Genomic DNA, 17,132 nt, shown 5'->3' on the forward strand with positions numbered 1-17,132 from the left:
TCCATGAGAGAGTGGTACATAACTATCTCCAGTAACCAATCAGTTCCTGTCAGTTAAAGATCTATGCACAGTGGAAAGAGAAGAGCATGAGTCACTCTTACCTGGTACACTAGCTATACAAAGAACATGAGAGTTGCAAACAGTGAAGCTATCTAAGATGTTGCCTGGCTGAACAGCATCAATAATGATAACTTTTGTAGCTGAATGAGTGCTGGTACAGATCCAGACTAGACTGGATAATTCTTCTTGATTTTTTAACTCCTTCTGCTGTTCCTGCATAGGCAAAGTAGGGAAAATGAATGTTTAAAATGGTATGTATATGCAAATAGTCATACGTTATGCTATTATAGTAAAAGGCAATACCATTTCAAATTTATTTCCAGATTATTTGGAAGGTTGAAAACATAACCACCATTCAACAATAATTAGTAGACTAAAAAACTAGCAGTTAAAGCAGATCAGTGATAAACATATTTTGGTTATTATACATTTGTCAAAACTCTTTGAACTGTACCCATTCCGAGAGTACACTTTAATTTATGGAAAATATACCCCAGTAAAACTGATTTAAGGTGGGGGCAGGAATAAGGAGTAGGCAAGGGCATAGTAATCCCAATTAGAAGCTGGACCCACAATTAAGTTTGAGACCAAAGAGCTAAACTTTGGTCTCAGAAACCAGGTCAAAATGTTAAGTATAAGCACTTACCTTAAGTTCCTGATCTAACTTGTCTAAACTACTCTGAGATGCACTTCGCTGTTTACTGCCTTCGGATTCCAAACCAGCAACATCCTTATAAAATACACTTGCTCCAACAACAGAACCACCATCTCTGGTCTTCCCACCTGATAAATTGACTCCAACAGCACACCACAGCTTTTGGGGTTAAAAAAGGATGGTATTAAGTCACTTTCTCTCTAAAAATGTTTAGAATTTTCACATTTCTTTTAAAAAATCTAATGATTACAAATAGAGGGCTCTAATAGTCAAAGTATTCAAGTCTAAAACTACAAAATGGACAATAACCCCACCCACAGGAGAATTTAAATTTTTTTAGTTTTAAAAAAAACCAACTCAGAGCTTAAGTAATATTTCCTTTAACTTCAAAAATTTTTTATTACCTAGTGAATTTTATTACATTTATAGTTGTACAACGATCATCACAACCAAATTGTATAGCATTTCAATTTATAGCACTTCAATTTTATAGCACTTCAAAATTAATTTACCTTCATTGATGCATCTTTTTCATCTAGAGGTCTGAGATAGACAGGCACAGGTAAATTTTTCATCTTATTTTCCCCTTGTCCATTGGTTACCTTATGATTGGAGAGGGGAAAGACACATTTGTAAACTTCATCAGAAGTGAACTTACAGAACCACTAACCACGGCTGTTTCATTATTTACTCTATGAAATCAAGTTCAAGTTAATTTTGTCATTCTTATTTGAAAAATAAACAGAAAATGTAATGGCAATTAGAGAGAATAAAATGATATGGGGGCTTAGAAAAGATATACTAATTCACGGACCTGTTAGTACCCGCATGTGAGTGTGCATGCGTGCGTGCGTGTGTGTGTCTATCTTTTAGGAGTAGGGAATACAATAAGGTTCCTGAAGACCTGAATTGAGTGGGCTTTTTTTTTTTTTTTTTTTTTTGGCCGAGCTCACGGCATGTGGAAGTTCCCAGACCAGGGATTGAACCCACGCCCCAACAGTGAATATGCTGGATTCTTCATCTGCTGAACCACAGATACTCCTAAATTGAGTTTTATTTTATTTATGTATTTCTTTATGTATTTATTTATTTATTTTGTCTTTTTAGGGCCACACCTGCGGCACATGGAAGTTCCCAGGCTAGGGGTTGAATCAGAGTTAACAGCTGCAGCAACATGGGATCCAAACCTCATCTGTGACCTACACCATAGTTCACAGCAATGCTGGATCCTTAACCCACTGAGCGAGGCCAGGGATCAAACCTAAGTCCTCATGGATGCCAGTCAGGTTTGTTACCACTGAGCCATGATGGGAACTCCCTGAAGTGAGTTTTAAATAACAGTTTGAAAGGCTCCATGACAATGGCTTCCTCAAACATTTAAAATAGTTTTTTAAATGAAATCTTCAAATATTAAAAATAGAGCAGCACACCCCAAGTCTCATGTACACAGCCATCTCTTAATGATCCCTCTCCCTACTCATAGACTCAGAGGCATTTCTTTTGAGCTGTAGGGCTTTGGAAAACAGCCTGAAAACCCCTACCCTCAACACTTCACTAGCCATGTGCCAAGTCCAAGCAGCTTGAAAGGAGCAGGTTTAGGATGTACATTTCGAGTCCTTCGTGCCCAGGCATACACGCCTGTCCCCTGGCATTTCCCACTAGATGCTCTTACCATGGTCATACGCTACCTGTTTGTACTTCTGAGGCAGGCTCCAGCCAAAAGCCTGCACTCTACCATCTTCCTTCTGAACATGTGCCTTTACCTGACGATACTGTTCCCTCTTTTGTTCTCTGCGTGAAGCTAAACTAGCTTCAGTTCTAAAAGGAAAAGAAATTTCCTTTTTAAATTAAGCAAATTAACAGTTTATCTCCCTTCTCCTGCTAAAACAGCAGAAATAACAAGAAAAAATTATCTTTGTGTCAGACACTTTAGAGACACTATATTATTTAATCCTAACACATCTGAGATAGGTTATCATACTCGTTTTATAGGCAGAGAGACTGGGGCTCTGAGAGGTTAACATCCCCAAGTTCATATACCTAATGAGTAGCAGGATCAGGATGGGAAGTCAATTCCTTCAACACTAAAGGAAATTCAAACATTTAGGACAAAGGCTTACATGAACTTTCAAAATTCCTATTAATATTTATCAATGTTACCATACCAGCAAAAAGGAGCTTTTAAAAAATTTCTTCTCTTTATGAAAACTATGAGCAACGTAGGTAGTCAAGTTACAGGAATAGTTTATAGTTTTATCTAAACCCTTATAACTCATCTGATAAGAGGCAAAAATACTCTGAACTGTTACTATAAAAATGATTTAGGCCATAACCACTACTCTGGAAAATACTTACTCTTCGCTAAGGAAATCAAAGGCTTTGGACTTATCCCCAGGGAGTTGAGATAAGGTGCTGCTTCTTTTCTTGACTGAAGGAGTAACATGAGATGTGGGTGCATTGTATTTCAGATTAACGGGTGGTTCAGGCTTCTTAGTAGTGTTACTTGAGGAGCTGAAAAGTCGGCTGAAACTAAAAAGAAGTAAGAGAGGATTTGTTTATAATAAGTGTGTATGTAAGTGTGATGAAAAACAAACCACCATTTCCCACAAATTCCAGAGTAGCTTTCATGAGGCAATGAGTTAGAAACCAGCAAAAAAAAAAAAAAAAAAGTTTGCAGTCACACACTGCAGCCTTAGCAGTAACTCACAGCCAAACTCAGACATTCAGGAAAGAGAAACTATTGCATAGAATGGCAGATCCTTGTTCTTTAATTGGCAATTCTCATAATGAAAGGAAGATTTATTTATTTTTTGGGTTTTTTTTTTTTTTTTTTTTTTTGCTTTTTGCTTTTTAGGGCCACACCTGCAGCATATGGAGGTTCCCAGGCTAGAGGCTGAACTGGAGCTACAGGTGCCTGCCTAAGCCACAGCAATACCAGATCCAAGCCGCATACACCACAGCTTGTGGCAACGCTGGATCCTTAACCCACTGAGCGAGGCCAGGGATCAAACCTGCAACCTCATGGTTCCTAGTCAGATTCGTTTCCACTGTGTCATGATGGGAACTCCAAGATGTTTCTTAAGTACAGGGAAATTCTCATAAGGAAGAAATAAAATGAAATGGTTCCTTTAGCCAGTGATTGTTAAATAGCAAGGTTATGGCTTGAACAGAAGCTTAGCAAGCCAGTTCTAAAAACAGTCATAGAACAGATATTACCATTTTAGCACACATCTTATACATTCCCTTAGTAACCTCAATTTAAATAACTATTTTCACATCCACTCAAAAAAATTTTTTTTTCAATTAAATAGCAGATTCATCAAAAGGGGGGTAAGTTTTAAGCACAGTAAATGCACAATACTTCTGGCGCAAACCGTTCAAATGCAAAACACATACACACACACACTATTCAAACCCCACAAACACTAAATTTCTAATCTTTACTTTGTAAAGTTCCTTACAATCACATAACCAGTGAATCAATAACTTATTTAATGGGGGTCCAGGAAATTATCAACTCTAAGAATAATTTTGCATTCTTTTATTAATTCAGCAGAAGGTTCCACCAAATGCATAATCAATATGATGCAGCTTACGACAGCTTTTTTTTTGGTCCTCAAGAACAGCCTTACCGAGCTGGCATACTACATACCATAAAAAAGAAAAAGTTCAGTTTAGCTATAAATTCTAAATTTAAGAAAGAAAGCATGAAAATACAAAATCATTCTTAAAAATAAATTTTGATTCTCATCTTCTTGCATCAAAGTGCTCATGTTTTATGTGTTTTTAGATACTTACAACTGCCAAATGCTTGACCTTTTTTTTTCCTGCATGGCTGGATTTTCTCTTGATGCTCTACAAGGAAAGGGAAAGGGAAAAGGAGAGAGACAGGGAAAGGGAAAAGAAGAGGGAGAAAAGGGAAAGATGTGTTATTAGTGAGTCGTTCTAGCTTTCTATCTGAAGAACAAGGGACCCAAGAAATTCAGGAAATATACGGAGGACAGTCAACAAGTTCAGTAAGTAGTTACTTTGACATATCATGTTATCAGTCAGCCAGCTAAGGCCAATACAACTAATATAAATAAAATACCATCTCTCCCTCAAAGAGCTCAGACTACTGATGGAGGCAAGATTGCTATCGGTGCTAGACAGATAGCCAACAAGCCTAAATGTCAAGTTAACCTAAAAGTTATCTTCCAACTTTCTCTTTGATCAAAATATTGCCTTGTACATTCCTATCTCTACATAAAGGTGTCATTTGTCTTATACTTTCAAATTTCAAAAACTAGCTTACAACCTTACCATTCTGATGGGTCATTTTCACAGGACTAAAACTTTAACATCATGGAAAAGTTGAGCACGGAAGAAAAGAAACTAGACTGACAGACAATTCAACAAAATTTCAAAAAGGAAGAAAAGGCATTTCAAACTGATTTATTAGTAAGGTTGCATGGATTCTGCTATCACTATCAGATGCACAGCCCCTTTTTCACTTTTTTTTGTTTGTTTTGGTTTTTTTATTTTATCTGTTTTTGTTTTGTTTTGTTTTGTTGCTTTTTAGGGCTGCACTAGCAGCATATAAAAGTTTCCAGGCTAGGGGTCAAATCAGAGCTGTAGCTGCCAGCTTACATCATAGCCACAGCTAGGCAGGATCTCAGCAGCGTCTGCAATCTACACCACAGCTCATGGCAACGCCTTAGCCCACTGAACAAGGCCAGGGGATAGAACCCGAATCTACACAGATACTAGTCTGATTCATTACCACTGAGCCAAGATGATAACTCCTCTCCCTTTGTTTAAGATTAAATTTAAAACATCTTTTAATTCAATGGAGAAAGTTTAAATTTACTTTTATTTGCACTTGTTGACTACCATTTGGCTTCTAGAATTAAAATTAGTAATGAAAAGTAGAGCCTGCCCATATGCCTCCGTTTAAGAAATATTTACTCATTATTTAGCTAATAACCATTAAAAGGCTGGTGTTAAGAACATACTTATCAGTACATTAATTTCTTTGTGCAACAAATAAAGATTACGATATTCATCCTCTTTCTTAGCAACTATAAGCAATTACCATTTTTACAAATTGTAAATGTGCCATACAAAATGTTTTGTTCATTATTGTTGAGCAAGTAAAAGAATATCATTAGGAAGTTCAAGCTGGTGGTTAGAAAATATGTTCATATACTTTAAAACAATGTGTCAGTGTGTACTGCTTACTGATTAACGTGATGTGACAATCTGAACTCAAAAATATGGGCAAATTAGGGGGCAACTAGTTTATAAACTTTTCATGAGCTCTTTCTAAAATTAAAGTAAGGAATGCTATTACTGAGGATATGACCATTAGATGGCAGCATTAGATGAGATTTAAGCTCCAACTGACAAAGATATCAACGCAAGTTGGATTTTGCATGACTCGTCAGAAAGGGTAAAAAAAAAAAAAAAAAAAAAAGAAAAAAAAAATCAGGGGAATTCCCTGTTGTGGCTCAGTGGAAACAAACCCGACTAGTATCCATGAAGATTTCGGTTCAATCACTGGCCCCACTCAGGGGGTTAAGGATACAATGTGACTGAGTTCTGATGTAGGTCCTGCTGCTCGGATCCCATGTTGCTGTGGCTGTGGCTGAGGCCAGTGCTATAGCTCTTATTTGACCCTTAGCCTGAGAATGTCCATGTGGAGCACTTGCAGCCCTTTAAAAAAAAAAAAAAAAAGGAGTAATTACAGTATTTTACAGGAAGACAATGAGTAAAAGTGATTTCATTTCTTACGTAGCATATGAAATTTTTACTTTCTCCTGACACTATTGCAAAAGTAGTGTCAAATTTTTATATTCTTTCGAAAAATGGCTGATAAAAGAAATTTCTAAACACTGAGGTATGGGGAAGTCATTCTGGCTTATACAAGATGTTATGCTAACTAAAACAGCTTGTTTGTGGCCTATCAAACATACATTGTACACCTGCTTTAATTATTAGAGAAAAGGGTGCATCAACCAGAAGTAAAGAATGTCCACGTGACAAATAAAGATGAAATGCCTCCCTTCCTGGGACACCAATGCTCGTACTCCTTTGATGATAAGGCTTCCTTCCCAGGTGCCAAGGCCATACTGACTCACTGTGTATGTGTTGATCTGTTTTTTTTGAAACCTTGAAGGAATATATCCCTGATTTATTTGATGCTGTTTCTTCTTACAAAATACACAACTGTGCTGAAAATCATGTTTCTCCAGAGCAGTTCCTCAGAGTTAATCTGAGAGGCTGTCTCCTAGGCTACAGTCCTCAGTTTGGCTCAAGTAAAACTTTTCTATTCCTATTATAGGTTGTTTATTATTTTCATCAACAGACATCATTTAAGTAATAACAACTGCCTTTTAGCTGTTGTGGGAACATTCTCTAAGAGCCCTTACTGGCCTAAAAGGCACCCAACTTTGATAATATTCTGTTACTAACTGCCAGTGTTTTTTTTTAGACCTCTCCTAGTAAACAGAGCAAGGGGCCTGGATCCCCAGTGCAGGAAGAACTCTAGTTTAGAATGAAGGAATAGTCAAACATTGCAAACAAAAAGCAAAAAAACCACCAGAGGTATTTCTCATACAAACCGAATCATCTCTGTCCATCGAACAGCTTCTTGAAGCTCCATCAATCTCTCTTTATATTGGTTTCTCTCCATTAGAACTCGGGCCATTTCTACTCTAGTAAACCGCTTCCTTTGGGCTGTGGGAATATCACTCTATAACGAAAAGAAGACTGAAGATCACTCTGGGACCCTGAATCAGACTGAAGTAATATCTTTAAACTTTTAACATTCCTTAAATTTTTATTCTTTTTACAGCTACACCTGCAGCATATGGAAGTTCCTGGCTAGAGGTCGAATGAGAGCTACAGCTGCCAGCCTACGTCACAGCAACAATGGATCTGAGCCACACGTGCGACCCACACCACAGCTTGCAACAACACGAGATCCTTAACCCACCGAGTGAGGCCAGGGATTGAACCCATATCCTCATGGACACTACATCGGGTTCTTAATCCTCTGAACTACAACAGGAACTCCCAACATTTCTAATATAAATAGCTAATTTAAAGAAAAATGGCCTTACAAAAATAAAATCTATAAAGAGATTTATTTAACTGCTTATGACTGAAAAGTAGAAAATTTAATTTCTGAATATAAATACAAATATTTAAACATATTATAAAGGAAATATAAGAACAGTGTAGATTTTAAAGAAAACCAATATATCTTTATAGATTTAATAAGCTCACCTGGAAATGTCCTCATAATAATACTTTACATTCGTGTCCTATAATAAATGCTAGTCACTCAGAAATTAGTTATAAGTAGTTCCAAAAGGGTACTACCAAACTATATATACACTCAAGGTCAGCATAAAGTGTAAACTTATTGGAGCTAGTTACCAAGATACCCAATGCTAAAACTCCAAAAGAAATACAAGATGGGGACAACTATATTAACCAGAATTATTATTAGAGTGTGAGTATAGTGAGAACCCAAAGGGGAATGCTCAAGTCAACTTCCTTCTGCTGATTTCTAAGCGCTCTTCTGGAAAGGAAGGTTGGTTTCACCGCAGGGCTTTAGTTTTGTTGAGTGGAGTATACACATTTTGAATCAAAGCTGAAAAGTCAGAGGACAGTAAGAAAGAGGCTGAGCTTAGCTTATTAGTTCTCAGCAGTCTCCTCTTTTGTCCTCCTGCCACAGAACTTGACCTTTCCTTTTAAAAAAAGGTCAGTGGAGTTCCCATCCTGGCACAGCGGAAACGAACCTAAGAACCATGAGGTTTGAGGGTTCGATCCCTGGCCTCGCTCAGTGGGTTAAGGATCTGGTATTGCTGTGACCTGTGGTGTAGGTAGCAAACACAGCTCAGATCACGAGTTGCTGTGGCTGTGGCGTAGGCTGGCAGTTGTAGCTCCAATTTGATCCCTAGCCTGGGAACCTCCATACGCTGAGGGTAAAGCCCTAAAAAGCAAAACAAACAAACAAAAAACCTTGGCAAGAAGCTCACATTTGTTCTTTTGTATTTATATATGTTGACAGCAGTATGGGCTAACTCTTTTTATGTTTAATAACACTAAATTATTTTTATTACTAAGCCTTTCATTTATTTCTAAGTTAAAATTTTAAACAAAACAAACAACAACAAAAAACTCCAAATGTCCCCCAGCTAGTCCTTGAGCTTGAACATGTTTATACAGCACAAAGCCACAGAGGAAAAATGTGCCTACTACATGTAGCTAGATAGCTTAGCATCTGGATACCATGTGGTAGCATGATCTATCCTATCCACAACCATAATTAAGATTTCGACTTTTCTTTTTGATCGTTATAACATGATAGCCAAAGCTTAAAAGAAATCCTAGTTGGAGAGATAAGAAAATAGACAGGTAAGAACCCCCAAGGGAGCAAAAACCACATAAAACACAAGATTTCCCCTAAATACCAAAAGGGGCTAAGGTAAAAAAACAAGTTCAAAATTATAAACCTACATCATCATCATCTTTTGCTTTTTGCCTTGCATCTTCAGCTTCTGCACGAGCTCTAGTGGGCGAGAAAAAAAAAATCAAAACATTATTTGAGTTGAGTTCACCATTTTAAAGAATAAAAGTTTAAACTACCACTAAATGATTACTTTTCTTTTCGCAGAGTATTTAGCTTCCTTCATGTAAAAGAACATTATCATAGCACTGTTCTCAGAAAACCAGGTGTTAAACAAAACTGGGTAAAGGAAAAAAAAAATCAATGTTTACAATTTCCTAACAATATTTGAACACTTTTTGGAACTTTTTTCACATCATGACATATACAAAACAATTACACTATTCAATAAATGGAAGGGTCTGTTCAGAGCAGAAGCAATCACCTGGGCATTCCACCCTATCCCAGGCAGCTCTGGGCCCTTCATGACTTGAGAGGGCCAAAGACAGCAGTCCTGGGTTTATACCTATAATCTTGGTGGCACAATGGCAAGTCTTGTTTAGAACAACATGATGAAAACTTACTTTCTAAGCTCTTCCTCTAATTCTTTGTTCTTTTCCTCTAGCTTCAGCTTGGCTTGTTTCACAGCTTCCAACTCCCCTTGCAGCACGTCTTTTTCGCAGGTAAGTTCATCCACTTTTGCTATCAAATCATTCTTCACTACATTCAGTGCATTTCTAAGAAACACATATTTCAAGAGAACCATTACAAACAAATATTCTTTCTCTTAGCTTATTTATCTTGTGGACTAAAGTAACTATACAATCATAAAGCTAAATAATAAATGAATACTTCAAAGTTATTCTACCTGATGTTGTTTGTAAATAAAGGTTAAAAAAAACCCACAAAGCAACGCCTATTTTTACTCTTTCCACATATCAACAAAGAATAAATGGATAGAGAGTTCCCTGGTGGTCTAAATGGTTAGGATTTGGTGCTTTTATGACTGTGGCCCAGGTTCAGTCCCTGGTCTAGGAACTGAGATCTCACATCAACAGATGCACACAGCAGCAAGGAAAAAAAAAAAAGAATTAGAAGTTCCTGTTGTGGGGAGTTCCCTTCATGGAGCAGCAGAAACAAATCTGACTAGCATCCATGAGGACGCAGGTTCAATCTCTGGCCTTGCTCAGTGGGTTAAGGATCCAGCATTGCCGGGAGCTAGCAACTCCCATATGCCACAAGTGCAGCCCTAAAAAGACCAAAACAACAACAACAACAACAAAAGAAGTTCCTGTTGTGGCTCGCTAGTTAAAAACCCAACTAGCATCCATGAGGATTCAGGTTTGAACCTGGCCTTGCTCAATGGGTTAGAACTGGCATTGCCACAAGCTGCAGGGTAGGTTACAGATGTGGCTCAGATCTCGCGTTGCTGTGGCTGTGGTGTAGGCCAGAAGCTGCAGCTCTGATTTGACCCCTAGCCTGGGAACCTCCATAGGCTGCGAGTGCGGCCCTAAAAAGCAAAAAATGGAAAGAGAGAGAAATTCTACTTGGGGAAAAAAAAAAAAAAAATTCAAAGATCTAGTTCCTTTTGGATATAGTGGGCAGAGGACCTTATTAGAGCTACATTGTTTTGGATATACACAGATGTTGCAAAGTTACTCTGACATAGCAAGTTAACAAAAGGCCTAATCTGCTTTTCCATATGACTTCGGACCTCCTGCACTAAACACAACTCCAATGTGTTTGAGGGCTAAGACCCCACAAATTGTACCTGAGAATCTGCTACTATGGGGGAGAGCTCTGAAGAGGTGGGGTGCGTATAGATAAAGGCATTTATGCAGAAATAAAAGAAATCCTAGTTGGAGAGATAAGAAAATAGACAGGTAAGAACCCCCAAGTGAGCAAAAACCACATAAAACACATCTAAAAGATTAAGAGAAAGGCACAGGTACTTATAGGGTAGAAAGGAGATCAGTGAAATTAGGTCCCATTAACTATTTGCTTGTGTTTTATGTGTACACATGAGCCCACACACAGAGAAGGGGAAGGAGATGGGGTAGTGAGACTGCATTTGTACTGTGTTAAAGAAGTGCCACTGATTTGAATGAGAAGAAATTTCTGTATCTTTTGTTCCTTGTTAAAATTCTTTACTTACTTGGTTTCCAACAGTTGTGTATTTTCTAATATAAGATTCTCAACTTCACGACCCATTCCTACCAAAGATAAAAGATAAAAATCTTGAAAATAAACTTAATAAAATTATATAAAATTTTAATAAGCAAGAGTCACAAAATTTTATAAATGTTGTCTGTCCTTTAGTAATCTCATTTAGTCTATAATTTCACTTAGCATATCTACTTGTATGGATTATAAAATCATAAACAATTATCTACCACAAAACAAAGCTAAAGTTTTTGTTACTCAGTATTTTGCTTCTCATAAATTATATTTCAAAAGAATGAAGACCTCTCTGCCAAGTATTCTAAAAGGTAGCAGTATTTAGGGGGAAAAAAAAAAGAGTAGCATAAATATGGGTCAGAAATCATTACTAAATCACATGTGATACTGTAGGCTTTTGCCTAAAAATTAGGTCTTAATAATAGAGAACAGGCAGAAGCAAGAAAGATGGAACCCCAAAGCAGCTGAAACCTTACCAAAGAAATTATGGTCTTAAAGCCCATGCATTCCATGTAAAGCAAAAACAAAGAACAAGAAATGTTTTATGTAAGAAACAGCATGAAAATAGATCATTAATCTATAAAGTTTTATGCATGACATGAAAAACATCTGAAACCACAATGTAAGGATTTAATGTACAATGATGTGCAACAGACAGAAATTAGGATGATTTCCTTCATTCAGAAGTATGCCCTGATACGTTGTTCCTAAACAAATGCTTTACTAGTTCTTTCACAAAATAAAATTGAATATAATTAGCATGAAAAACCAAGCTCAGTAATATAAAGGTTTCTTCAAAGTGCCACCTCTGAAATGATAATGTTTAGTTGTCAATTTATAAATGGTGCTTAATAACTGAATGAGTACTGTAAGGTAGGTGATAGAGCACTCAATGCAAGATCCAATGCAGTCATCTTTAGGAGAAGCTATTTAGTTTGCTACTCATAAGAAACTGAAGAAATGAAACAACATTCTAGGGAATATACCTCAACAAACTGAAAAAACAGCAAAGCAAAACAAACAAAAAACACCTACCACTCCCTTATCCTAAGCTAATGTTGCAAAGTCACATACAATGGAAGAAGTAATATTCATAAACCACCTGAAAAAAGGAGGAAACATTTCTAAAGCATAAGGTAAAGGAGCTAACACGTGTATTTATTTTTAAAAAGAAATAATACTTGAAATGACTTAAAGACATTTTAAAACTCAACCAACAGAATTAAAAGTTCAGTGCTCACATATGGACTCATTTTATCTGTATTATAATTATCTCAAATATTCTCAAAAAATAAGGAACTTCTACCATGAAAACATAAATATTAGAGTAGCTTATTTAATCACCTATATATTCCCCAAAAATTAAAAACAAACTAAAAAAGTTTCCAAATAACAATTTAAAAATTAATTTTGACAAATACAGTCAACTAAACACTAATGTTAACTTTTCAATAAAGTTATAGAGTCAGAAGAAATAGGGTTATTGTTGGGTGAAAAAATTTACATAATGACTATGTTTGCTAACTCTCAAGCACATAGGGAGATAAGCATAGAAGCTGAAAATATATACAGGGAAAAAAATAGTTGAGCAGGAAAAAAAATAACGAGAAAGCATTAAATGACAACAGCAGCCATGAACACCTAGCTTAAGAAGCAATAATTATTAAAGTATTTAAAAGCATACACACCAGAATATTCTCCTGGGTAAGCAGCCCAAGAGAAAAAAAATGAATGAGAATCTCAATTAGACTGTTCAGAAAGTAAGATCTACACTCATTTATTTCAAAAAGAAGAGTCAATAAAATCGAAAAGATGTAGAGAAATCAAATAGAATGAAATGTAAATACTATAAATTAGAAAATTTTTTGAAATATGTATTCTACAGAAATCATATCCTATAATGTGGTTTCTAATGTTGAAAAATACCCATTGAAGAGTTTCTTAAAATCTAGTATATAAATTTAATATATGATCAACAGACTGTCCAAAATTTTCACTTTGAAGTGTATTGATAAAAACTAATAACTATAAGAAAAACATAACTTCAAGTGGTCCCATTTCTATTCATGACTTCGACTAAGTATAAACTTAGGTCTAACATATTTGGAAAGTTTACCTACTAAAATGTGCAAAAAACTGCCTGACAGGTTTTAAAATAATAGATTTTGGCACAGATTCTCAAGTGAGGTCCACAAATGGGCTTTCAAATTATCTGTTAATTCCTTGAGAAAGTATGCACAATTTTATCTATTTAATGTGCATTTTTTTTCAAAAGTACACTGCTCTCTTACAGATTCTCCTGTAAAGGAGCTTTAATTCCAAATGGTAAAGAAGCATAGATTTAGAGGTGAAACAAAACGTAGAACTATTTAGTAATGCATTCACTTAGCTGCTGTACTGTACGTCAAAGACTCAACAGTGAGCAAAAGACATAGCTGTCTTGGCCACACTGAGCTTAAAATCTAGCCAGGGAGACCAAATTAAAAAATTACAATAAAGTATGAAGAGTGGCATAATAAACTGCAGTGCTAGGGAAACACGTTTCGAGACAACTGAGCTTTAAGTAGGGAATCAAGGCAGAATTCCTAGAGGAGGATATGCCATTAAATCAGAGGCAAGGAGTTATGTAGATAGATATTTTTAAGAAAGGAAGCAAATGATCCTTCATGATTGCTTATGAGGGAAGTGAGAGAGATTCAGGATGGAGAACTGAGCTGATGGTGAAGTCATTCATTGAGTTAATATATGCTGGTAAAGAATAGCCTTAGGGGATAAGAACAATAAAGATGTTGATGAACTGAGCATTAGGCTTATCAACTAGATAAAGCTCTACAAGTCATCTTAAAGGTGTCTAGTATGCTGTTTGGAAGGGCTCTAGAAAATAATCTTGAGTAGAGATAAAAAAACTTTTTATCAATCAGCCATGAAAGCCAAGAAGCAACAAGAATAATAAGATTTCCCAAACATGGAAGCAGGGGGCAGAGACAGGATCCTTCCTGCAAAGAAGACTGAAAAGAAATAGTCAGAAGCAGAAAAGGATGCAGGGAAACCTGACACCACAGAACCCCAGCACAGTTTTAAAGACAAATGCTATCTGAGAAGTCATGTGAATGACTGAGAAGGAACAGCTGGACACAGCAAATAAGAAGGCTGTTTCAGGAAAGGTTAGTTGGGGCAGAGCCAGATTTCAGCCTGATGAGATGCAAGTAGGACAGAGGAAATCTTGCCAGGTAAAAGCAGCCACCCTTGAGTTTCTGTTGTGTTCAGCTGGTTAAGAACCCCAATAGTATTCATGAGGATGCAGGTTCAATCCCTGACCTCAATCAGTGGGTTAAGGATCCTGCGTTGCCTGGAACTGCAGTGTAGGTTGCAGACACAGGCTTGGATCTGGCATTGCTGTGGCTGCAGTGTAAGATGGTTGCTGCAGCTCAGATTTGACCCCTCGCCTGGGAACGTCCATATGCCAGAGGTGCAGCCCTAAAAAGAAAGAAGTCTGTTTTGTTCAGTGGTATATCACAAGCATCTAGAATAGTGCCAGAGACATAACAGACAACTATCTCATTGATAGTGCCACGAAAAGCATGACTAGAAATGAGGGGAGAATAAGTGATGGGGTGGGAAGGTACTAAAGCTATGGGGTCACGGGAGGGTAGTAGTTTTAAGTGGAAAATACCTAAATATGTTTAAATGATAATAGGAAGAAGTTAGTAAAAATAGTAATGTTGAAAATAAAGAATTTAGGAGTTCCCATTGACTTAGCAGGTTAAAACTTCGACACTGTGTCCGTGAGGATGCGGGTTCCATCCCTGGCCTCAGTCAGTGGGTTAAGGATCTTGTATTGTTGCACACTGTGGTGTAGGCTGTAGATGCAGCTTGGATCTGCTGTGGCTGTGCTGTGGGCCTGTAAACGAAGCTCTGATGCAACCCCTAGCCCAGGAACTTCCTTATGCCAAAGCTGTGGCCATAAAAAGAACATAAAAATTATGTAAAAAAATATAGAATTCAGGAGTTCCCTTGTGGCACACTGGGTTAAAGATCCAGTGTTGTTGGCACATGTTTGATCCCCAGCCCAGGAATTTCTACATGCCCAGGTGCCTTCCATATATATATATATACATACATATACAAAATTTAATCAAGAGAAAGATAATACCAAGTAGGATATATGAATGTATATTTCCAAGTTCTAGAATGTGGCCATGAAGAGTAAGTGACCAAAGTGAATGGAGAAAAGGATCATTGAAAACAAGAGACACCAATCAAGATAAAGGACAAAGTGCAGAGGATTATCTCTTTTAAATTATTAAAACTGAAAAAAAGTAATCTAAATACTGAGTACATGTATAATGATTTCAAAAACAAGAGAAGAGTTTCATAACACAGTAATTAGAAAAATGAATAATGAGTTATAGAAATGGAGTATGTATTTATTTATCAACAGAAGATCATTTAAGGAACTTTGAAAAACAATTTCGCTAGTTTAACTATGTTCTATTTACTGAGAATTACTATTGCTGAAATGAAGAGACGCCAAGGACCAACTATGTGCCTTGGAGATTTCATTTAACATCTTTGACCAAAAATATTCATACTGGCATAAATCATTACACTTAAGGTAATATATTAAAATCCTCTAACATTCTAGAGATAAACATATCAATATATGCAAAAGCAAAAGACAGTAGTTTACAGTCTATTTCTTATTTTCAAAATGGAAAGGAAATAAGGATTTTGCTTTTACCTATTTATTATGCTCAATTTCCTGACTTAAAGAATGGAAGCTGGAGTTCCCATCCTGGCTCATTGGTTAATGAACCCGACTAGTATCCATGAGGACGTGGGTTCAATCTCCGCCTTTGCTGAGTGGGTTAAGGATTTGGCGTTGCCATGAGCTGAGGTGTAGATCACAAATGTGGCTCAGATCCAGAGTTGCTGTAGCTGTGGTGTTGGCCGGCAGCTGTAGCTCCGATTCGACCCCTAGCCTGGGAACCTCCATGTGCCACAGGTGTGGCCCTAAAAAGACAAAACAACCCCTGCCTCCAAAAAAAGAATGGAAGCTTTTAGAAAATACTTAATTTAAAAGACCACAATTATTTCTAAGTACTATGTGGCTTCTTCTTCTTTTTTGTTTTGTTTTAATTTAGGGCCGCACCTGCAGCATATGGAAGTTCCCCAGCTAAGGGTCAAATCAGAGCTGCAGCTGCCATCCTAAGCCTACACCATAGCCACAGAAACACCAAATCTGAGACACATGTGTGACCTACACCATAGCTCACGGCAACACCGGATCCTTAACTCACTGAGCGAGGCCAGGGATCCAATCCGCAACCTCATGGATACTAGTCGGGTTTGTTACTGCTGAGCCACAATGGGAACTCTGCATGTGGATTCATAATTCTTCATGAAAAAAAGTTTGAGGCCACCTACCTCAATAATGATATTATTCAATATTGGATTATAAAGCAGCAGAGGGTACAAAACACATTAAAAAGTACCTCACCCTGGTTAGACACGAAGGGAAAGCATGAAGGAATTTTTGTGGGTGATGTATATTGATTCTGATGGTGGTTACACAACTGTATGCATTTGTCAAAATAAAGAATTCACTAAAAGAGTGCACTTTACTGTATATCAATTTGAATATGTTTCAATATTTTAAACTTCTTTTAACATTTTTTGCAACTGCCCTGTCTGCCCCTCAGTTATGCTAGGGAGTCCGCTTCTTAAACTGGTCAAATCTTAAAAGGAACTTTTCATGCATAACTTAATGTTAACAAAGTTAGAGTATAAACTTAAATGTAA

General features: G+C 36.9%; 1 protein-coding gene across 14 annotated transcripts in view; it reads right to left on the reverse strand.

Moving 5' to 3' along the window:
• Nucleotides 1-17,132, reverse strand: part of SPAG9 (sperm associated antigen 9) — a 143,813-nt gene that overhangs the window by 23,036 nt on the left and 103,645 nt on the right. For 10 of the 14 annotated variants that reach the window (XM_021067206.2, XM_021067204.2, XM_021067203.2 and 7 more), the window contains 10 exons: nucleotides 11,308-11,365; nucleotides 9,737-9,889; nucleotides 9,224-9,275; nucleotides 7,318-7,448; nucleotides 4,514-4,570; nucleotides 3,071-3,244; nucleotides 2,404-2,533; nucleotides 1,228-1,317; nucleotides 707-874; nucleotides 102-273 (listed from right to left, as the gene is read on the reverse strand). In XM_021067206.2, coding sequence (XP_020922865.1) covers nucleotides 102-273; nucleotides 707-874; nucleotides 1,228-1,317; nucleotides 2,404-2,533; nucleotides 3,071-3,244; nucleotides 4,514-4,570; nucleotides 7,318-7,448; nucleotides 9,224-9,275; nucleotides 9,737-9,889; nucleotides 11,308-11,365 — 1,185 coding nt within the window. Of the gene's footprint in view, nucleotides 1-101; nucleotides 274-706; nucleotides 875-1,227; nucleotides 1,318-2,403; nucleotides 2,534-3,070; nucleotides 3,245-4,513; nucleotides 4,571-7,317; nucleotides 7,449-9,223; nucleotides 9,276-9,736; nucleotides 9,890-11,307; nucleotides 11,366-11,806; nucleotides 11,822-17,132 lie in introns of all 14 variants that reach the window. The other 4 variants (XM_084984835.1, XM_084984834.1, XM_084984839.1 and 1 more) reach the window with 1 other exon arrangement.

Source organism: Sus scrofa, chromosome 12, assembly GCF_054392235.1.
Source record: "Sus scrofa isolate SSC_HxYL_T2T_F1_AM1 chromosome 12, Sscrofa_HxYL_maternal_Yorkshire_Landrace_v2.0, whole genome shotgun sequence".
Lineage (NCBI taxonomy): Eukaryota > Metazoa > Chordata > Mammalia > Artiodactyla > Suidae > Sus > Sus scrofa.